At 45.9% G+C, this 24,957-nt stretch overlaps 1 protein-coding gene across 1 annotated transcript in view; it reads left to right on the forward strand.

The window, feature by feature from the left end:
- LOC106603793 (dapper homolog 3) overlaps window positions 1–24,069 on the forward strand; it is a 46,151-nt gene extending 22,082 nt beyond the window's left edge. The window contains exons 2-4 of the mRNA XM_014197901.3: window positions 8,791–8,920; window positions 15,267–15,395; window positions 21,521–24,069. Coding sequence (XP_014053376.3) covers window positions 8,791–8,920; window positions 15,267–15,395; window positions 21,521–23,202 — 1,941 coding nt within the window. The 3' untranslated portion in view covers window positions 23,203–24,069. The remainder of the gene's footprint in view (window positions 1–8,790; window positions 8,921–15,266; window positions 15,396–21,520) is intronic.
- The last annotated feature ends 888 nt before the right edge of the window (window positions 24,070–24,957 follow it).

A 24,957-nucleotide genomic window follows, 5' to 3' on the forward strand; every position in this document is an offset into this window, starting at 1 on the left:
GGTACGGGGCACGGAACCCCGCCGATCCTCTATGACTGGAATACCGACATAATCTGCCCGAAGATTCCAACAGGCCCCTCAGGCGCAACCCCCGCTGAAGGCCCATTCTGCTAACCGCGGCCTGCTAGCTACCTAGAGCTACTTGGAACCCTACTAATTCCACGACTGGTCTATCGACGTCACCGCACGAAGAGGCAAAAACAGACTTACCTCCATCATGACATCCCCCAAAGGCTAACTTGCTAGCCCCGGTCTGTTAACTGCTAGCTTGCTTGCCCCGGTCTGCTAACTGCTAGCTTGCTTGCCCCGGTCTGCTAACTGCTAGCCCCGGTCTGCCAACTGCTTGCTTGCTAACCCGGTCTGCTAACTGCTAGCTTGTTTAGCCCCGGCCTACTAAGTGGTAGCTTGTTAGCATTGGCCTGCTAACTGTCTGAATCGCCGTGTCCCCAGTCAGCCCAAACACTCACTGGACCCATATGTTCACTTGCCTCTCTCTAATATCAATATGCCTCGTCCATTACTGTCCTGGTTAGTGATTACTGTTTTATTTCACTGTAGAGCCTCTAGCCCTGCTCAATATGCCTTAACCAACCATGTTGTTCCACCTCCTACATATGCGATGACATCACCTGGTTTAAACGTCTCTAGAGACTATATCTTTCTCATCATTACTCAATGCCTAGGTTTACCTCCAATGTACTCACATCCTACCTTCCTTTGTCTGTACACTATGCCTTGAATCTACGCTATCGTGCCCAGAAACCTGCTCCCTTTACTCTCTGTTCCGAACGTGCTAGACGGCCAGTTCGTATAGCCTTTAGCCGTACCCTTATCCTACTTCTCCTCTGTTCCTCTGGTGATGTGGAGGTTAATCCAGGTCCTGCAGTGCCTAGCTCCACTCCCACTCCCCAGGTGCTCTCATTTGTTGACTTCTGTAACCGTAAAAGCCTTGGTTTCATGCATGTTAACATTAGAAGCCTACTCCCTAAGTTTGTTTTACTCACTGCTTTAGCACACTCTGCCAACCTCGATGTCTTAGCCGTGTCTGAATCCTGGCTTACGAAAACCACCAAAAACCCTGAAATCTCCATCTCTAACTATAACATTTTCCGCCAAGATAGAACTGCCAGAGGGGGCGGTGTTGCAATCTAGTGCAAAGATAGTCTGCAGAGTTCTGTATTACTATCCAAGTCTGTACCGAAACAATTCGAGCTTCTACTTCTAAAAATGCACCTTTCCAGAAACAAGTCTCTCACTGTTGCTGCTTGCTATAGACCTCCCTCTGCCCCCAGCTATGCCCTCGATACCATATGTGAATTGATTGCCCCCATCTATCTTCTGAGCTCGTGCTACTAGGTGACCTAAACTGGGACATGCTTAACACCCCGGCCATCTTACAATCTAAGCTTGATGCCCTCAATCTCACACAAATTATCAATGAACCTACCAGGTACAACCCCAAATCCGTAAACACGGGCACCCTCATAGATGTCATCCTAACTAACTCGCCCTCCAAAGACACCTCTGCTGTTTTCAATCAAGATCTCAGCAATCACTGCCTCATTGCCTGCATCCGTAATGGGTCTGCGACCAAACGACCACCCCTCATCACTGTCAAACGCTCCCTAAAACACTACTGCGAGCAGGCCTTTCTAATCGACCTGGAATGACATTGACCTCATCAGTAGATGATGCCTGGCTATTCTTTAAAAGTGCCTTCCTCACCATCTTAAATAAGCATGCCCCACTCAAAAAATGTAGAACTAGGAATACATATAGTCCTTGGTTCACTCCAGACCTGTCTGCCCTTGACCAGCACAAAAACATCCTGCGGCGTTCTGCATTAGCATCGAATAGACCCCGCGATATGCAACTTTTCAGGGAAGTTAGGAACAAATATACACAGGCAGTTACAAAAGCTAAGGCTAGCTTTTTCAAACAGAAATTTGCATCCTGTAATACTAACTCAAAAAAGTTCTGGGACACTGTAAAGTCCATGGAGAATAAGAGCACCTCCTCCCAGCTGCCCACTGCTCTGAGGCTAGAAAACACTGTTACCACCGATAAATCCACTATAATTGAGAATTTCAATTAGCATTTCTCTACGGCTGGCCATGCTTTCCACCTGGCTACCCCTACCCCGGTCAACTGCCCGGCACCCTTCACAGCAACCCGCCAATGCCCCCACCATTTCTCCTTCACCCAAATCCAGATAGCTGATGTTGTCATGATCGTCAAAAGGAGGGGACCAAAGCGCAGCGTGGTAAGTGTTCATCGTTGTATTTATTTTAAATCAGAACACTTCAAACAAAATAAGAAACAATGATAACGACCGTCACGTCTTGCAGGCTTAACAAGCAGTACAAAAATAAGATCCCACAACTACAAGTGGGGAAAGGCTGCCTAAGTATGATTCCTAATCAGAGACAACGATAGACAGCTGCCTCTGATTAGGAACCATACTCGGCTCAAAACAAAAAAATAGACACCATAGAATGCCCACCCCACACCCTGACCTAACCACTTAGAAACAAACCGTCTCTCTCAGGTCAGGGCGTGACAGATGTCCTGAAAGAGCTGCAAAATCTGGACCCCTACAAATCAGCCGGGCTAGACAATCTGGACCCTCTCTTTCTAAAATGATCTGCCGAAATTGTTGCAACCCCTATTACTAGCCTGTTCAACCTGTCTTTCGTATCGTCTGAGATTCCCAAAGATTGGAAAGCTGCCGCGGTCATCCCCCTCTTAAAAGGGGGTGACAATCAATTGAGCTTCAATGCCATACAACTCTCCTTCCGTGGCCTCCAACTGCTCTTAAACGCAAGTAAAACTAAATGCATGCTATTCAATCGATCACTGCCCGCACCTGCTCGCCTGTCCAGCATCACTAATCTGGATGGCTCTGACTTAGAATACATGGACAACTACAAATACCTGGGTGTCTGGTTAGGCTGTAAACTCTCCTTCCAGACTCACATTAAGCATCTCCAATGCCAAATTAAATCTAGAATCGGCTTCCTATATCGCAACAAAGCATCCTTCACTCATGCTGCCAAACATACCCTCGTAAAACTGACCATCCTACCGATCCTCGACTTCGGTGATGTCATCTATAAAATAGCCTCCAACACTCTACTCAACAAACTGGATGCAGTCTATCACAGTGCCATCCGTTTTGTCACCAAAGCCCCATACACTACCCACCATTGCGACCTGTACGCTCTCGTTGGTTGGCCCTCGCTTCATACTCGTCACCAAACCCACTGGCTACAGGTTATCTACAAGTCTCTACTAGGTAAAGCCCCGCCTTATCTCAGCTCACTGGTCACCATAGCAGCACCCACTCGTAGCATGCGTTTCAGCAGGTATATCTCACTGGTTACCCCCAAAGCCAGATCCTCTTTTGGTCGTCTTTCCTTCCAGTTCTCTGCTGCCAATTACCGGAACGAACTGCAAAAATCTCTGAAGCTGGAGACTCATATCTCCCTCACTAGCTTTAAGCACCAGCTGTCAGAGCAGCTCACAGATCACTGCACCTGTACATAGCCCATCTGTAAACAGCCCATCTATCTACCTACCTCATCCCCATACTGTATTTATTTATTTTCTTGCTCCTTTGCACCCCAGTATCTCTACATGCACATTCATCTACTGCACATCTACCATTCCGGTGTTTAATTGCTATATTGTAATTACTTCGCCACCATGGCCTATTTATTGCCTTAACTTACCTCATTTGCACTCACTGTATATAGACTTTTTGTTTTCTTTTGTTCTACAGTATTATTGACTGTATGTTTTGTTTATTCCATGTGTAACTCTGTGTTGTTGTATGTGTCGAATTGCTATGCTTTATCTTGGCCAGGTCGCAGTTGCAAATGAGAACTTGTTCTCAACTAGCCTACCTGGTTAAATAAAGGTGAAATTAAAATTTAAAAAATAATTATTATTGTGTACAGGAACAATGGTGGACATCTTGAAGCAAGTGGGGACAACAGACTGGGATAGGGAGAGATTAAATATGTTCATAAACTCCAGCCAGTTTGTCTGCACATGCTCTGAGGACCCGGCAATGGGATGCCATCTGTGCCCGCAGCCTTGCGAGGGTTAACACACCTAAAGGCATAGCTGGACTATTATTACTCGCCCATGTTCTCAGTCACCTTGCCGTGGTTAAATGCAGTGGTTTTGCGCTTTCAGTTTTGCTCGAAAGCTGTCATCTATCCACGTTTTTGGTTTGGGTAAATTCTAATCGTCACAGTAGGAATAACATCCTCTATGCACTTCCTGATGAACTGAGTCAGTGTATACGTCAATGTTATTCTCAGAGGCAACCCGGAACATATCCCAGTCCACGTGATCAAAACTTGAAGCATAGATTCTGATTGGTCAGACCAATATTGAACAGTCCTTACCACAGGAACTTCCTGTTTAGGTTTCTGCCTATAGGAATGGAGGTGCAGAATGGGGAAAGGGACAGGGAAAAGGGGATACCTAGTCAGTTGTACAACTGAATGCATTCAACAGAAATGTGTCTGAATCAGAGAGGTACGGGGGGCTGCCTTCATTGATGTCCACGTCATCGGAGCCCGGGGTGCAGGTGTTGTTGGGGGTTAACATCTTTGCTCAAGGGCAGAATGGCAGATTTCGAACCAACGCCCTTCACCGCTAAGCTACCTGAGCCTTGATCTGATTTGTCGAAGGGAGTGCGTGGGAAGGTTTTGTAGCCGTGCTGGAAGGGGGAATAGCAGTGGTCAAGAGTTCTCGATGAGCGAGTAGCGCAGCCGATGTGTTGATAACTTTGGTAGCGTTTTCAGAATTGCTTTATTAAAGTACTCAGCTACAATAAATGCAGCCTCAGGATATGCGGTTTCCAGTTTGCACAAAGTCCGCTGTAGTTCCTTGAGAGCCGTCGCGGTGTCGGCTTTAGGGCGAATAATCACTGCAGTGTCATGGGAAGTAACTTCAGAGCAGCTCATAAATGAGTCAGGAGTTTAAGTCATATTTAATGACTTTTTAAAGATGGCTTGAATCATTTAGAGAGAAAATAATCACTTAGGGAGATGAAGTGTAGGGGAGAGAGGGACTTGGAGTAATGCTTTACTGAAGTTAAGGGTGTAACTCAAGGCAATTTCTGTTTAATACGTTTTAGTGGTTCACATGATTTGGAGTTATACTGTGTGCTTATATATACTGTACGACATACAAAAAACATGGGATACACTTAAGATTAACTGAGTTACATCCAAACTTTACTTCAACAACATTGGAAATTAGTAAAGGGTTTGTGCTCTCGGTCGGGCTGCCCTCTTGTATCCGCTTGTTTACTTTGAAAACTGAACTCTTGTATCATGTCTTTACTAACAGTGATGCCAACATGACACGTGGCCTTGAACCTTACCAGACTAGCATAATCAAATGAATGAAGAAGTCATCCTCTTATTGTGCCATTATGTAACAAGCTTTAGACATGCACAGGGTGAGCATGGCTTGGGCTTATTCTATAGCTTGTTTGTGTCTATGTCTGTGCAAATGAACTGGGCTAATGTCATGCATGCGCTGGACGAAAGGACCTGTGTGTGGGTTTAGGAGCCACTCAAGTGAGACAACACCGGCTCAATGAGCACGTTTCCTCTGCACACACACACACACACACACACACACACACACACACACACACACACACACACACACACACACACACACACACACACACACAGCCACTGTGTGTATAATCCCTGAGATCAAATCACTGTTAACCCTATATCAAACTACAAAGGCTCTGGCCCTATATCTTCTGTATTATGGGATTGCCACTCCAAGTACACCAGTCAACTCCACTTCCATTCCAGTCCATTCAGGAGGCATGGAGAAATCACCGTAGGGAAGGGTCACCAAACTTTAGTCCCCCTATCCTAGCAGGCTTTTGTTCCAGCTCAGCACTACCTGTCGTACTACTACCCTGATAACCCTCAAATTAGTGAATGTATTCATCCCCCTCTCTAACATCTTTACCCCCCCGTCTTCTCTCCCCTCCGCCTCATTCCCCTCCTCCTCCCACTCTTCCCTAATTCCCCTCCTCCCCCTCCACCTCAGCAGTTAAAGTTCCTGAGAGCACAAAGCCTGACTCAGTCTTACTAGAGAGAGAGATGGGGGGGGGGGGGGGGTGAGAGACTGACAGCCCAGGGTGGTATGTTTACATCCCCTGTTCCCTCCCCCTCTTCCCTGAGGGTGTTGGACTGACCCTGCCCCTGGCCTGAGTGACGGGCCTGCTCCCTGACCGACGGGTCGCTCAACTATGGACCACTGGAAGGGGGAGAGGGAGGGGGAAGGGAGAGGCGACTAGGGCAATAGAAAGAGAGTGTCTGTTTTCGAGCTGGCGTTTTGTCAGGGTGATTGACACTCACAGACTGAACGGAAAAAGACTCATTCGTGATGACAAGATGCAGGGACGCAGGGACTAGTGGTGATTGTGTACGCTGTTCCTCTCTCATTTTCCCCCTCTTTCATGCTGTCTGGATCTCTCCCTCTCTTTCTTTCAATTCAATTGTTTTTAAACATATTGATATGGAAAGTAAGAGCACTTACATTCAGTGGTGGTAAAAGTACCCAATTTTCATAAAAGTAAAGATTCTTTAATAGAAAATGACTCAAGTAAAAGTGAAAGTCACGCATGTAAAATACTACTTGAGCAAAAGTCAAAAGTATTTGGTTTAAAATATACTTAAGTATCAAAAGTAAAAGTATAAATCATTTCAAATTCCTTATATTAAGCAAACCAGGCGGCACCATTTTCCTGTTGTTGATTTATTTATGGATAGCCAGGGGCACTTTCCAACACTCAGACATTATTTACAAACGAAGCCTGTGTGTTTAGTGACTCCACCAGATCAGAGGCAGTAGAGAAGACCAGGGATGTTCTCTTAGTAAGTGTGTGAATTGGACCATTTTCCTGTCCTGCTAGGCATTCAAAATGTAACTATTACTTTTGGGTGTCAAGGAAATGTATGGAGTAAAAAGTACAATATTTTCTTAAAGAATGTTTATTTATTTAATATTTCTTTAACTAGGCATGTCAGTTAAGAACAAATTCTTATTTACAATGACGGCCTACCCCGGCCAAACCCTAACCGAGACGACACTGGGACAATTGTGCGCCACCCTATGGGACTTCCAATCACGGCCGGTTGTGATACAGTCTGGAACTGAACCAGGGTCTGTAGTGACGCCTCTAGCACTGAGATGCAGTGCCTTACACCGCTGCACCACTCGGGAGCCCTCTCAGGAATGTAGGGAAGTAAAAGTATTCAAAAATATAAAAAGTAAAGTACAGATACCCCAAAAAACGACTTAAGTAGTACGTTAAAGTATGTTTACTGAAGAACTTTACACCTCTGCTTACATTGTCAAAGCAAACATAAAACAACGATGGTTGAGTAAGACAGAAATCTTTTCCTTTTCTCTCCTTGTTATCTCTCTCTTTCTCCTCTCTCTCTCTGTCTCTCTCTCCCCAACTCTTCCCATCTTCCCCCCTTTCTCCTTCCCCCTCTTTCCAGTAAGTTCACCATGTTTTCATGGACAGGTCAGCATGTCTGTGTTTTTAACCCATAGCTTCCCTGCCTTTATATGGTATTTTTTACTGGGTGAGAAGCCCTGATTTACACAGGGAGGCCCATTGAGTAAGGCTATGGGTTGTTAGGGAGTTAGTTTGTTCTTAGCTGCACTGTGGAAACCCCCCCCCCCCTTCCATCAGATGTTTAACTTCAGTTTCACAGCAGGCTCCCCCAGCGAGTCTAACGTGTGTGTGTGTGTGTGGTGTGTGTGTGTGTGTGTGTGTGTGTGTGTGTGTGTGTGTGTGTGTGTGTGTGTGTGTGTGTGTGGTGTGTGTGTGTGTGTGTGTGTGTGTGTGTGTGTGTGTGTGTGTGTGTGTGTTTTTGGGTGGGGGAGTCAAAATATGGTTGAGTTTTTCAATCAGTTTGTGGGTTTTCAGTGTGTGTGAGTTTTCATTCGAAGTGTACAATTTGTGTGTGTGCAGGTGTGCTTTGTCAGTGTCAGCTTGTGTGCCCACACACACAGACGTCTCAGCGTTATTCCCAGAGTCCTCCTCTCTCCTCTGAATTACTGTATGGAACCTTCAATACCACATGACCAGCAGGCTTTTCTGCCTTCTCAGCTAGTCGAACCACACCCAATGTTATAAGCCAGCAGAGTGTGTGTGTGTAACTCTGTACACCTCTATAGCACAGGAGGCTGCTGAGGGGAGAATGTCTCATAATAATGGCTGGAATGGTATCAAACACATGGACACCATGTGTATAATTTGTTCAATACCATTCCGTTAATTCCGTTCCAGACATTACTATAAGCTCGTCCTCCCCAATTAAGGTGCCACCGCTGTCTCTTATTTTTCATCTCTCACTCTCTGTCACCCTTTTATCTCCCCCTTTCTCTCTCTCGCTCTTTGTCGCTCTCTCTCTCTCTCTCTCTCTCTCTCTCTCTCTCCTCTCTCTCTCTCTCTCTCTCTCTCTCTCTCCTCTCTCTCTCTCTCTCTCTCCTTCTGTCTGTAAAATATTGGGTTCTTCATGTCCGCTGAGGGCTGTTGTTTTGACAGCTTTAACCTCCTCCAAAGCCGATGCTGTTCCTATCCTTCACTAGCCATTTGAGATTTGGCAATGGTGTGTGTGTGTGTGTGTGTGTGTGCGCTATGTGTGTGTGTGTGTGTGTGTGTGTGTGTGTGTGTGTGCAAATACGGTCTTTAACCCTGATTCTATGTCTCTCATTGTGTTCCAGAGCAGTCTACAGTGTACTCCATGTGGTCTGATGGCATCTGTAGAGCAGCAGGTTGGGGAGCTGAGGATGGATACAGAGGATACTGTGCTGGAGGCCACTGCTGAGCTGATGGACAGTCGGCCCCGCTCAGGTAACACACCACTGCACAAATTGGACCCTTAAGTAGGGAGGGTTGCAAAATTCCCAGGTTTTCCAGATATTCCGGTTGGAAGATTCCTGGAATCAGCTGGCAATAAGCAGTAAATATGGGAATCCTCCATCTGCAATTTCTGGAGAACATGTTTTGGGGGAGGGGGAGTTACCAGAATTTTGCAACCTTACCATTAAGCCATTGGTTCAATCTATCATATTACTGCTAAACACAGCATAGCTATAGTCGGTAGTATGACTGTTTGGTGTTGGAGAAAGCAGTATTGTACTACCTGAGTCTCGGACTCTAGTCACGATATTCATGACTCGTGACTCGACTGACTCTCATAAAGCCTTTCTCCCTTGCATAATTCAACATGCTAGATAGCCACTGTACTAGCAGCTAGCCTTATCAGCTAGCGTTCTACATGCCAAAATATAGTTTATAATATTTTTAGACCTCATCCTAGGGAACCGTGACTCAACTCTGGACTCAAGTCAAGGGCTTGAGCCTGCTCTAGTTCCAGGCCTTTATGCTGTAGTTCCATCAGAGAGAGTCGTCACCGAGGCCCATTTAGTTTCTCTCCTTGGCTCAGAGGCTGACATCATTATATGAGGTGGTTTGGTAGCCTGGCAGGAAAAATTGCAGGCAGACGCGTCGGCGCCATTTTAGAATGGTTAACTTAAATGACCCCACAGTAGGCCCATTACTGCTCCGTACAGATGTAGGATCTTAATTTGATCACTCTTTTGTTGCAGATAATTTTCCTGGACAGAAGGAAATGCAAACTTGTAGTGTATTTGAGTTTCAAAAAGGCTTCAAAAGTTTGTCATTTCTGCATTGAAATTTCAGACTTAATTTGCCCTAACGAAAAATGTATCAACCCCTACAAAAATGTCTGAATTATAATCCCCATAATCATTAATATTTCCTGTTGCTGCAGTATTATTTTCCTGCTGTATCAAACTGGCTCAAATAAAGATCCTACATCTGTTTAGCTATCTCACCCCTATCTCACCACATTCTTACTATATTGTACTGTATATTTCATGCTAGTCTTTTTGGAGAGAGAGCCAAAGTCGTATCTGATATAGAGGGATTTGTCGAGGGCTGCGTAGGTCATGTGCTTTATGAATCAGTGCAGGAAATGTTTCCAAAGCCCACATTAAATTGATAAATGCATTCCATTTTCAGAGGAGAATTTTTGCTAGGAGTTGAAAACTACTTGGCTTGGAGAATTGTGAGCCGTCCAATGAAAATGTACTTTCGGCTCCCCGAAGATGGCAGGAGTTTTAAATCCATGGCTAATGTTGTGCCATTTACCTCAAAATATACACAGATGGCTGGCTATTTGGAGATTGAGGGTGGCATGTTGAAAAAATGCTTTGAGAAACCTTCACAGGTTAAGAAAAGGAAACCTTGAGAGGCATCAAATGCCTTTAGGAATGACTAAATGACTAATGTGCCATTCGCTTTCAATGTGAAAAACAACACTGTATATCTCCCTTAGAAAAAGACAAAATGAACTGGAACAACACTAGACTCTCCTACATTCCAAGCTAGGCTAGTAATGCTGTGCTACCAGTCCTCTCTTCATAACTGAATGTTCCTCAGCTACAGTCAAATGAAAGAGATGCTTTGTAAGTCTTTTAAGAGTGGATACTCTTCTGTAGTTATTTTCGGAACCTAAATGTACTTACTTGCTTACTATACTTTTATTATTTCATAGTAACATAACCTTAACAAAATGCACAGACCTAAAATGACTCTTGATGGCATGCAGAGAAAGACCATAACAAATGAAAAAGGAAAAGCTCACTATTACACTAAAGAGATTACAATGAAATCTAGAGTGAGAGGCCAATATAATATAAGGGGGACCCACCCATCTACGGCTGACAAAGTCACACAAGTGAAGGTGGATATAAGTTAACATGGCAGTCTCTTTCTATTCAGATCAGTTAGTGTTCCGGTTCATAAGAAAAGTAAGCAAGACACTGTATGCATACCCAATGACGTAGAAACAACCATCCACAGGAAACACAGACTGTTGCACTTGCATACCAGTACTCCCAAAGGTCATTTGGCTGAGACTTGAGTGGTATTGGTCCTGTGTGGCTCAATTGGTAAGAGCATCAAATCAAAATCTAACCTTACCGTGAAATGCTTCCTTATAAGCCCTTAACCAACTCAAATCAAATCAAAGTTTATTTGTCACGTGCGCCGAATACAACAGGTGTAGATCTCACAGTGAAATGCTTACTTACAGGCTCTAACCAACAGTGAAAAAAGGTATTAGGTGAACAATAGGTAAGTAAAGAAATAAAAACAACAGTAAAAAATAACAGTAGCGAGGCTATAACAGTAGCGAGGCTATAACAGTAGCGAGGCTATAACAGTAGTGAGGCTATAACAGTAGTGAGGCTATAACAGTAGTGAGGCTATAACAGTAGTGAGGCTATATACAGTAGTGAGGCTATATACAGTAGTGAGGCTATATACAGTAGCGAGTCTATAAACAGTAGCGAGGCTATAACAGTAGTGAGGCTATAACAGTAGTGAGGCTATATACAGTAGCGAGTCTATATACAGTAGTGAGTCTATATACAGTAGCGAGGCTATAACAGTAGCGAGGCTATAACAGTAGCGAGGCTATATACATTAGCGAGGCTATATACATTAGCGAGGCTATATACAGTAGTGAGGCTATATACAGTAGTGAGGCTATATACAGTAGTGAGGCTATAACAGTAGTGAGGCTATAACAGTAGTGAGGCTATATACAGTAGCGATGCTATAACAGTAGTGAGGCTACAACAGTAGTGAGGCTATATACAGTAGCGAGGCTATATACAGTAGTGAGGCTACAACAGTAGTGAGGCTACAACAGTAGTGAGGCTATATACAGTAGTGAGGCTATATACAGTAGTGAGGCTATATACAGTAGTGAAACTATATACAGTAGTGAGACTATATACAGTAGTGAGGCTATATACAGTAGTGAGGCTATAACAGTAGCGAGGCTATATACAGTAATGAGGCTATATACAGTAATGAGGCTATATACAGTAATGAGGCTATATACAGTAGCGAGGCTATAACAGTAGTGAGGCTATATACAGTAGCGAGTCTATAACAGTAGCGAGGCTATATACAGTAGCGAGGCTATATACAGTAGCGAGGCTATATACAGTAGCGAGGCTATAACAGTAGCGAGGCTATATACAGTAGCGAGGCTATATACAGTAGCGAGGCTATATACAGTAGCGAGGCTATAACAGTAGGGAGACTACAACAGTAGTGAGACTACAACAGTAGTGAGGCTATATACAGTAGCGAGGCTATAACAGTAGCGAGGCTATAACAGTAGCGAGGCTATATACAGTAGCGAGGCTATATACAGTAGCGAGGCTATATACAGTAGCGAGGCTATAACAGTAGGGAGACTACAACAGTAGTGAGACTACAACAGTAGTGAGGCTATAACAGTAGTGAGGCTATAACAGTAGTGAGGCTATATACAGTAGCGATGCTATAACAGTAGTGAGGCTACAACAGTAGTGAGGCTATATACAGTAGCGAGGCTATATACAGTAGTGAGGCTACAACAGTAGTGAGGCTACAACAGTAGTGAGGCTATATACAGTAGTGAGGCTATATACAGTAGTGAGGCTATATACAGTAGTGAAACTATATACAGTAGTGAGACTATATACAGTAGTGAGGCTATATACAGTAGTGAGGCTATAACAGTAGCGAGGCTATATACAGTAATGAGGCTATATACAGTAATGAGGCTATATACAGTAATGAGGCTATATACAGTAGCGAGGCTATAACAGTAGTGAGGCTATATACAGTAGCGAGTCTATAACAGTAGCGAGGCTATATACAGTAGCGAGGCTATATACAGTAGCGAGGCTATATACAGTAGCGAGGCTATAACAGTAGCGAGGCTATATACAGTAGCGAGGCTATATACAGTAGCGAGGCTATAACAGTAGGGAGACTACAACAGTAGTGAGACTACAACAGTAGTGAGGCTATATACAGTAGCGAGGCTATAACAGTAGCGAGGCTATATACAGTAGCGAGGCTATATACAGTAGCGAGGCTATATACAGTAGCGAGGCTATATACAGTAGCGAGGCTATAACAGTAGGGAGACTACAACAGTAGTGAGACTACAACAGTAGTGAGGCTATATACAGTAGCGAGGCTATAACAGTAGCGAGGCTATAACAGTAGCGAGGCTATATACAGTAGCGAGGCTATAACAGTAGCGAGGCTATATACAGTAGCGAGGCTATAACAGTAGCGAGGCTATATACAGTAGCGAGGCTATATACAGTAGCGAGGCTATATACAGTAGCGAGGCTATATACAGTAGCGAGGCTATAAACAGTAGCGAGGCTATAAACAGTAGCGAGGCTATATACAGTAGCGAGGCTATATACAGTAGCGAGGCTATATACAGTAGCGAGGCTATAACAGTAGCGAGGCTATATACAGTAGCGAGGCTATATACAGTAGCGAGGCTATATACATTAGCGAGTCTATAACAGTAGTGAGGCTATATACAGTAGCGAGGCTATATACAGTAGCGAGGCTATATACAGTAGCGAGGCTATAACAGTAGCGAGGCTATATACAGTAGCGAGGCTACATGAGACACCAGTTAGTCAGGCTGATTGAGGTAGTATGTACATGTAGATATGGTTAAAGTGACTATGCATATATGATAAACAGAGAGTAGCAGTAGTGTAAAATAGGGGGTGGTGGGTGGTGGGACACAATGCAGATAGCCCGGTTAGCCAACGTGCGGGAGCACTGGTTGGTCGGGCCAATTGAGGTAGTATGTACATGAATGTATAGTTAAAGTGACTATGCATATATGATAAACAGAGAGTAGCAGCAGCGTAAAAGAGGGGTGGGGGGGGGGGGGGGGGTCACACAATGCAAATAGTCTGGGTAGCCACTTGATTACCTGTTCAGGAGTCTTATGGCCTGGGGGTAAAAACTGTTGAGAAGCCTTTTGTCCTAGACTTGGCACTCCGGTAACACAACTATGAAATTTTAAGAAAAATAAGAGTTAAGAAAATATTTTCTAAATAAACTAAAGTTAAAAAATAACAAGGCTATATACAGGGGGTACCAGTACCAAGTCAATGTGAGGGGCATGGTAGTCAATATATACAGGGGGTACCAGTACCAAGTCAATGTGAGGGGCATGGTAGTCAATATATACAGGGGGTACCAGTACCAAGTCAATGTGAGGGGCATGGTAGTCAATATATACAGGGGGTACCAGTACCAAGTCAATGTGAGGGGCATGGTAGTCAATATATACAGGGGGTACCAGTACCAAGTCAATGTGAGGGGCATGGTAGTCAATATATACAGGGGGTACCAGTACCAAGTCAATGTGAGGGGCATGGTAGTCAATATATACAGGGGGTACCAGTACCAAGTCAATGTGAGGGGCATGGTAGTCAATATATACAGGGGGTACCAGTACCAAGTCAATGTGAGGGGCATGGTAGTCAATATATACAGGGGGTACCAGTACCAAGTCAATGTGAGGGGCATGGTAGTCAATATATACAGGGGGTACCAGTACCAAGTCAATGTGAGGGGCATGGTAGTCAATATATACAGGGGGTACCAGTACCAAGTCAATGTGAGGGGCATGGTAGTCAATATATACAGGGGGTACCAGTACCAAGTCAATGTGAGGGGCATGGTAGTCAATATATACAGGGGGTACCAGTACCAAGTCAATGTGAGGGGCATGGTAGTCAATATATACAGGGGGTACCAGTACCAAGTCAATGTGAGGGGCATGGTAGTCAATATATACAGGGGGTACCAGTACCAAGTCAATGTGAGGGGCATGGTAGTCAATATATACAGGGGGTACCAGTACCAAGTCAATGTGAGGGGCATGGTAGTCAATATATACAGGGGGTACCAGTACCAAGTCAATGTGAGGGGCATGGTAGTCAATATATACAGGGGGTACCAGTACCAAGTCAATGTGAGGGGCATGGTAGTCAATATATACAGGGGGTACCAGTACCAAGTCAATGTGAGGGGCATGGTAGTCAATATATACAGGGGGTACCAGTACCAAGTCAATGTGAGGGGCATGGTAGCAATGCTAAGGTTTTGTTGGTTTATGTCCCACATGGATCCAAAATAGGCTGACGAAAATTGTATGCATTCACTGTACTGTAAGTCGCTTTGGATAAAATCGATTCTTGCTGGGGCCACCAATATGAAAATGTATGCACTCACTGTTGTAAGTCTCTTAATGGTTAATGGTATACAGTACATGTGTTTGCAGGTTTCTATGAGCTGAGTGAGGTCCTTTCTCCTCTGGGTCTCTCTGATTCCTCTGGGTTTGGAGAGCTGTCCTCCAGCGCTACCCGAGCCATCCGCATGGACTATGCCAACGACCGGCCCAAATCAGCCGGTGAGTGACCACACACATATATACAGTCGTACATTCTCACACGCTCGCACACACACACACACACACACACACACACACACACACACACACACACACACACACACACACACACACACACACACACACACACACACACGTGGCAGTACAGTCAATGTAGCCTACACACACGCCTATGTGAACCATTGATGTCATTATTACCTTCTTGTATCCAATTTCTGTGTGTGTGCGTGTCATTTCTGTGTGTGTGCGTGTCATTTCTGTGTGTGCGTGTCATTTCTGTGTGTGTGCGTGTCATTTCTGTGTGTGTGCGTGTCATTTCTGTGTGTGTGCGTGTCATTTCTGTGTGTGTGCGTGTCATTTCTGTGTGTGTGCGTGTCATTTCTGTGTGTCTGAAGTTTGTAATTTTACTTCAAAATTTCCAACTCGATTTTCCCTTACGAAAAATGTATCAACCCCTACAAAAATTTCCATTAATTATAATCCACATAATAATTCACATTTCCTGTTGCTGCAGGATTATTTTCCTGCTCAAACTGGCTCAAATTAAGATCCTACATCTGTGAGTCACGGTTGTTCAGGAAATGCATTTATCCAATATAGAGCAATACCCATTTATACTCATGGGTATCTGTTTTTTACCAGGTCAGACTACGTGCCTACTAAATGTACTGTATATTAGTCCACATAGACAGTGCAAGATGCCAACAGTGATGCACTAAGTCCCCTACAGAGCAGCCGCCAACAGAAGCTCATTAGAGTCAGACACCATCAAATCAAATTTGACCAAATACAAGTGTAGACTTTAATGTGAAATGCTTACTTACAAGATCTTAACCAACAGTGCAGTTCAAGAAGAAGAAAATATTTACCAAGTAGACTAAAATAAAAAGTAATAATAAAAGTAACAAAATAACAATAACAATAACAAGGGTCCCCGGTACCGAGTCAGTGTGCAGGGGTACAGGCTAGTTGAGGTAATCTGTACATGTAGGTGGGGGCGAAGTGACTATGCATAGGTAACAGACAAACAGCAAGTAGCAGTGGCGATTTTTATGATGTGTTCAGCAGTCTTATGGCTTGGGGGTAGAAGCTGTTGAGGAGCCTTTTGGTCCTAGACTTGGCACTCCGGTACCGCTTGCTGTGCGGTAGCAGAGAAAACAGTCTATAACTTGGGTGACTGGAGACTCAGTCATCGCTCCCAAATAGCCCCAACCATAACGACTAATAACAAGCACAAACTCATTTCTTTCCAATTGCATTAAGGTGAAGGAAATATACTAATGGATTATCTTTTGAGTTCCCCGCCGTAAAGGGCTTCCAGCTATTAGATTAGGAAGATGTGCTCTTTAAAATAAACGTGTTTCATTTGTATAGTATTGTGTTGTGCTTTTATTTTCTGGACACTACACTACAAAAAAGTGGTCTTTTGTTGAGATAGATCCATGTCCCAGGCCATCTGTTTTGTAGATCCAGCTATGCCACTATCTAAAATGAATGAAAAAAGATAAGCATCGTGTAATTTTCAGATTTGCTGTGCATATTCCATTCATTTGATCCACACAACCGATGTATACCTTTATTTAGCCAGGTACTGGATATATGATAATAACCTGGTTGGTCACGAAACCAGGCATGGGATGTGGACATATCTTGGCATTAAACCCCTTATGATATGTCTGCATCCCACATGAAACCCTATTTCCTACATAGTGCACTAAATAGGGAATAGGGTGCCATTGTGGACACATACAGTGTGTTGTACAAGGCAGTGGTTCCCAAACTGTGGGGCATGCCCCCTAGGAGGGGCGTGACGGGTCGGCAGCTGGGGCGCGGGGGTCCCCTCCCCCCCAAAAAGGGAACTCAGCCCGGCTTTCAACTTACTCTTGAAAGTGGGAATAGTAGAATGCACAAGGTGCAATTTGGATATTGGGTAGTACATCATCAGTTCCTCTTGTCATACCAGTAATTGCACACCTTAGAGCAGGTATCATCAACTAGATTCAGCCGAGGGTCAATTCTTTCTTGAGCGGATGGTTGGGGGGCCAGAATATAATTACAAATAATTAGCAAACTGACTGCAAGAGTTGGAAACAGATAATATTTGACTGAAATATAATCATTTCAAACCTTGCTTACATTTGTATATGATCACATCTCTCTATTATGCCTAGGAATACTTGGGAACAGTTCCTCAATGCTGGAAGGGGGGCCTGAGTGAAAAAGTTTGGGAGCCCCTGGTAAAAGAGGGGACTGCCTGTGCCCAGTGACATAGATAAATGAGTGTACTGGGTGTGCTGGTGGAGGGGTGAAAGGAGAGACTGGTTGTTCATGTTTTTATGTGTAACTGCATCAGTGGACTGTCCTGTGGTGATTATGCAGGGGCCTAGATTATAGTCATGGGATTAAGACAAGGCTGCTCTGTACAGACTCAGTCAGAGAGAGAAAAAGACCCACTGTACCATGTTAGAGACGCACACGTGCACACACACACACTTACAGACTCTCTCCACACACACACACACACACACACACACACACACACACACACACACACACACACACACACACACACACACACACACACACACACACTTACAGACTATCTCACACACACACACACACACACACACACACACACTGACAGACTCTCTCACACACACACACTTACAGACTCACACACACACACACACACACACACACACACACACACACACACACACACACACACACACACACACTTACAGACTCTCTCTCACACACACACACACACACACACACACACACACACACACACACACTTACAGACTCTCTCTCTCTCTCTCTCACACACACACACACACACACACACACACACACACACTTACAGACTATCTCACACACACACACACACACACACACACACACACTGACAGACTCTCTCACACACACACACTTACAGACTCACACACACACACACACACACACACACACACACACACACACACACACACACACACACACACACACTTACAGACTCTCTCTCACACACACACACACACACACACACACACACACACACACACACACACACACACCACACACACACACACACACACTTACAGACTCTCTCTCTCTCTCTCTCACACACACACACACACACACACACACATATACACACACACACTTAGACTCTCTCTCTCTCACACACACACACACATGCTTGAACAAACACACAGGCAGAGAGACTCTCAAACATTAACACTCACACACCCACACATACAGTGGGGGGAAAAAGTATTTGATCCCCTGCTGATTTTGTACGTTTGCCCACTGACAAAGAAAGGATCAGTCTATCATTTTAATGGTAGGTTTATTTGAACAGTGAGAGACAGAATAACAACAAAAATATCCAGAAAAACACATGTCAAAAATGTTATAAATTGAATTGCATTTTAATGAGGGAAATAAGTATTTAACCCCCTCTCAATCAGAAAGATTGAGAGGGGAGATTGTCTTTTATACAGGTAACGAGCTGAGATTAGGAGCACACTCTTAAAGGGAGTGTTCCTAACCGCAGCTTGTTACCTGTAAAGAAGACACCTGTCCACAGAAGCAATCAATCAATCAGATTCCAAACTCTCCACCATGGCCAAGACCAAAGAGCTCTCCAAGGATGTCAGGGACAAGATTGTAGACCTACACAAGGCTGGAATGGGCTACAAGACCATCGCCAAGCAGCTTGGTGAGAAGGTGACAACATTTGGTGCGATTATTCGCAAATGGAAGAAACACAAAAGAACTGTCAATATCCCTCGGCCTGGGGCTCCATGCAAGATCTCACCTCGTGGAGTTGCAATGATCATGAGAATGGTGAGGAATAGCCCAGAACTACATGGGAGGATCTTGTCAACAATCTCAAGGCAGCTGGGACCATAGTCACCAAGAAAACAATTGGTAACACACTACACCGTGAAGGACTGAAATCCTGCAGCGCACGCAAGTCTGCCAATGAACATCTGAATGACTCAGAGGACAACTGGTGAAAGTGTTGTGGTCAGATGAGACTAAAATGGAGCTCTTTGACATCAACTCAACTCGCCGTGTTTGGAGGAGGAGGAATGCTGCCTCTGACCCCAAGAACACCATCCCCACCATCAAACATGGAGGTGGAAACATTATGCTTTGGGGGTGTTTTTCTGCTAAGGGGACAGGACAACTTCACCGCATCAAAAGGACGATGGACGGGGCCATGTACCGTCAAATCTTGGGTGAGAACCTCCTTCCCTCATCCAGGGCATTGAAAATGGGTCGTGGATGGGTATTCCAGCATGACAATGACCCAAAACACACTCGGCCAAGGCAACAAAGGAGTGGCTCAAGAAGAAGCACATTAAGGTCCTGGAGTGGCCTAGCCAGTCTCCAGACCTTAATCCCATAGAAAATCTGTGGAGGGAGCTGAAGGTTCGAGTTGCCAAACGTCAGCCTCAAAACCTTAATGACTTGGAGAAAATCTGCAAAGAGGAGTGGGACAAAATCCCTCCTGAGATGTGTGCAAACCTGGTGGCCAACTACAAGAAACGTCTGACCTCTGTGATTGCCAACAAGGGTTTTGCCAACAAGTACTAAGTAATGTTTTGCAGAGGGGTCAAATACTTATTTCCCTTATTAAAATGCAAATCATTTTATAACATTTTTGACATGTGTTTTTCTGGATTTTTTTGTTGTTATTCTGTCTTTCACTGTTCAAATAAACCTACCATTAAAATTATAGACTGGTCATTTCTTTATAAGTGGGCAAACATACAAAATCAGCAGGGGATCAAATACTTTTCCCCCCCACTGTACATAGACTCTCTATGATACACACATACTGTACATAGACACTGTTAGAGTGCATCTTACCCAGTCTGGCCATGGCTGTGCTAAACTGACATTCTTAAAAGGAATGCATCCCTATGGGATGCAGCAGACTTAGTTTAGGGAAAACAGAAGTTGTGTCCCAAATGGCACGCTATTCCTTTTATAGTGCACTGCTTTTGACCAGAACCCTATGGGCCCTTGTCAAAAGTAGTGCACTCAAAAGGGAATAGGGTGCCATTTGGGACACAAGCCAGACTTCAGTTTGATGTACAGTAGAGTAGAGCTCTGGTGGTCAACCTCTTGTTACCTCAGCTGCTCATTCTATCTGAAGGATTCAACAGAAAACTGGCTATGCCCCAAATGGCACCCTGTTCCTTATATAGTGCAGGACCCTGGTCAAAAGTAGTGCACTATGTAGGGAATAGGGTGCCTTTTGGAACAGAGCCTGTGTTGTGTCTGTAACCGCCTGGTCACAATAAACAGCGTCTGCTGTTTCTGCAGCTGTGTATTGTACGTACAGCTAGAGCTACGTCCATGGTGCCTGGTGTATGTTTGCTCATTCACCTGAGTGGGTTTGTATACCTATTTCCCATAACGTGCTCCTTTTCAAGGATAGTTTGTCAGCAATGCCTCACAATACTGTAAGTGCTACTGCAGGCTAGTGACTAGAGATGGCATTTCTTCAGAAGCGCCATAAACCATTTGAGCAGTGGTCTAATTTCATCTGGGATAAAGGTAAAGTCTCAGTTTTGGATAGAAACATTTGTTTACCTGCAGGATTACAAGAACATTTTTGAGGGTTTAGGTGGGTCAGGAGTCAGGACACAAAATGAGGGAACCACTCTCTTAGGCAAAGACCAAATTAGCAAAAACTATTGGTTTGATATGAGTGGGAGCGTGGTTCCACCATTTTGTGTCCTGACACACTCCAACATCCATTAGGCTGTATAATAGATAGTGTGTTGGTCCCTCAAGTGTACGGCATATTGCACTTTCACTTTAAATGTGTAGCTATAGCACTTTGAATGAATTATTTTGTGTAGTTTCTGTGTTTTCATGTTTTATGTACGTCTTTTTGTGTCTTTTTAAGCACATGACCAAATACATTTTCCCCTGGTGGGATAATAAAGTTGATCTGAATGACAAAATCTCACTGTAGACGCATCATTAGCCTATGTCTGTGGGTTCTCTTGTCTGTGGGTTCTCTTGTCTGTGGGTTCTCTTGTCTGTGGGGTTGACCTCTGCTTTGTCTGATTTATAACTGTGTTATTGGTTCTGTTTTCCAGGGGATTTCTTCGTGGCCAATCGGGAAGGACAGTCAGAATCCGGGTTCCGCAACACAGTCCCCCGCTCCTTCTCGGCCCCCTACCCCTCCCTGGAAGGCATCGCCGAGGGGGCCGGTGAGGGGGAAGACGAGGCCTGGGCCTGGGACCACAGCTCGGGGCCAGGAGGAGGGCTGGATGTGGAGGGGGAGCCCACGGAGGAGGACTACCGTCAGGCCCAGCGTGTTGAGACATATATCCTGAGCCTGATCCAGCGGCGCGCCCTGCCCCCTCGGCCCTGCAAGCCCCGCACCGCCATCACCGTGGCCCGCCAGAGCAGCCTCTGCCGCAAGGAGCCCCAGCCTCCACCAGCCGCTGCCTCCACCCCTGAGCACCACCCCCACCACCACCAAGCCGCTGGTCCCCCTCCCTCCGAGGGTCCCCCTGCTTCCTGGGCCTGCCACAGCCTGGACCAGGAGCCGTACGCATGCATTGCCTTGCTCCCTGATGACTCCCCTCTACCCCATCACCACCCTCACCCTCACTACCCCCAACCAAGGCCCAGACAGCCGTTGGCCAACACCCGCTCTGCCTCCCTGGACTCCCCCTGCAGCATACCTCCATCCCAGGACCCCAGCAGCCACGAGCCCGACTCACCCCATCCCTTCCACCACGCCTACCCGGCCCCTCCCCCGCCCCGTTCGCCTCCCTCGCCTGACGAGCAGCTGGTCAACGCCCAGTACATCCCCGCCCAACCCCTCCGGGCCCCCACCGCTAGGGCCTCCGCACACTCCCACTCCCACAGGGGGGCCCCTGGGGGACCCAAACCCAGCCGGGGCGCCTATTCTCCAGAGAGGGGTTCTCAACAGCAGCCGGCCCCACAGCAGCTGCAGCAAGTCAAGTCTAAAGCCGCCCCCAAGAAGTGTCGCTTTAGCGAGGAGAGGGAAAGGGAGAGGGAAAGGGAAAGGGAGAGGGACAAGGAGAGGGACAAGGAGAGGGACAAGGAGAGGGAGAGGGACAGAGAGAGAGAGCGGGAGCGGCCAGTAGGTTCCAAGAAGCCTGGAAGACGAGCCTGCAGGTCCCAGTCTGAGAACAGCCTCAATGGGCAACGGGGCATCCCTGAACGCAAGTACAACACGGTGGAGAGAGACGGGGGAGGATCAGGGTCAGGGAGCGGCCGCGGAAGCCAGTCCAAGGGGAAGAGGCCCCAGCCGGGCAGCACAGGCTACCGCCGCTGGCGCTCCACCCTTGAGCTCAGCCAGGATGAAGCTGAGCAGCCTCCACAGCCGCCCCCAGCTGACCAGGGCTCCAGGCGCACCCGCAAACCCCGGCCGCCTCCCCCACCTTATGCCTACATCAACCCACACCCGCATCATCACCCCCATCTGGATTACCTGGACCGAGAGCTCGCAGCCCTGTGTCGGCCCGAGGAGCGCTACCCCCACCCGGGGCAGGGCGAGTCCGAGTCGAGCCTGAGTGAAGACTCGCCGGCCTCCAGCACGCTGTCAAGCGACTCAGACGAGAGCGGGGGTCTGGTGTGGCCCCAGCAGCTCCCCCCTCAGCTCTCCTCCCCCCCGACGGCCACCGCTCCGGCTGGGGCCCCCCTGCAGCCCAAAGCCTTCGTCAAGATCAAGGCCTCCCACGCGCTCAAGAAGAAGATCCTGCGCTTCCGCACAGGCTCCCTCAAAGTCATGACCACCGTTTAGAGTGCCGCACAGGACCCGTATTTAGCAGTTGGGGGTTAAGATAATTTAGTGTCTCTCTCTATATGCACCTGGTTTCCTTTGAGGAGAAGCGCCGTCTGTTTTGAAGAGCAGCAAGTACAGAAGACAGCAAATTTAACTCACTGCACTGCCTAACTGTACATACATACATAGACTCTTTGGCTTTCAATGCATCCTTCACAGGCCTCAGATCTGCCATAAACCCTCCTGAACAAGCAAACAGAGCTGAGCCTGAGCTCTAAACTATGATCCCAGATCTGTGAAGCTTTCGGCTATTGCCTGAGCCCAGCCAGGCGGGGTCTGAGACAAGATAATATGCTATGGGGCTTGAGTTGGGGCTAGTGGTCACTTCGGTGGCTAAAGTAGACATAAAACTGGGACCCAGAGCCTAAGAACCCCCCCCCCCCCTCCAAAAAAGGCCTTATCCCCCTGTTATCCCCCTTTCCCTCCCCCTGACAGAGAGTACTGTGAGCATGATATGTCCCGTCATGTGACCTGTGACTCAGCATCAACGTGTCTGTAGTCTAGGTTGCGTTCCAGACAGACTACATTGTATCAACCAATGGATACATGCCATGTTATTAACTGCATAACGTAGTTGGGTATCAGACTGCTAAATCATATAATGTGGTTAGCTGATACGTTAAACACCTATCTAGCTGGGAAATCTGGCGTTGTCATATCTGGAAGGTGTATGCAATGTAGCCTGGAACGCTGCCCTCCTCTGCACATGACCACCTGTGTGGTGTGATTTACCCACTCCTGTATTTATGAATGTAGTCTGTAAATAAAATGAGCTGGGACCATGGAACCTTAAGGGGACCACAGAGGTCTTGTCTCTCAACCACCGGCTGTCAATGTGTGTTTCATTGGACGGAGAGAGAGAGTGAAAGTGAGTCACTGTGGGTGTGTTTGCCTCTCTAGCTCTTTAAAGCTCTCAAGCTGTGACGCATAATTAGTGTTGTTAGTGTTCCATCCTGATTCACACCAAGGTTTACCACGCAAAAGACCATGCATGGGCTGTGTCTGAAAACATTACTGGCTGTCAAATCCTTGCTGTTCCTGTTTACTCAATTCCTCCCCTTCATCTCAAAGCTCTTTGGAGGAGAAGGCCCAAGGGGAGGGATCTTGGGTACTCTGTTCCAATGCACTTTGAGAGGGAGGAGAGGACTGGTGGAAACAAGGACGGAGAATGCAAGGATTTGTCAGCTAGAAATGTTTTCATACAGGTCCATGGATGGGCTCTTTCTAAAATATGCTTTCTTCAATTCCTTGCTTACTCTTTCCTTGCCTCCTTCTCAAATTATATTAGAGGAAAAGATCTGAGGTGAGGAAAATTGGACCTTCTCTTCCAATGCATTTTGAGAGGGAGGTGAGGAGAGCGGATGCTAGGGGAGAAAAAGAAACCCAAGCTGGACGTCCATTTCAGAGCAAGGATAAAGCTATGATGTGATGAAAGACAACCTTGCAATAAAGGTACCGATAACATGATTGATTTTAAGAGAGATACATGATACACATTTTCCTTCTGACAATTCAGACCACATGTGGCATATCTGACACTGTAGCCAGTCCAGTTGCTCTATCTCATGGAGATAAAATGTAAACTACAGTAAAATGTAAACTACACTATTCACTACATAGTGTTCTACTTTTACCAGAGCCCTATGGGCCCTTGTCAAAAGTAGTCCACTATATAGGGAATAGAGTGCCATTTGGGACATAACCAGTATCTGC

This window comes from Salmo salar, chromosome 04, assembly GCF_965601325.2.
Source record: "Salmo salar chromosome 04, fSalSal1, whole genome shotgun sequence".
NCBI lineage: Eukaryota > Metazoa > Chordata > Actinopteri > Salmoniformes > Salmonidae > Salmo > Salmo salar.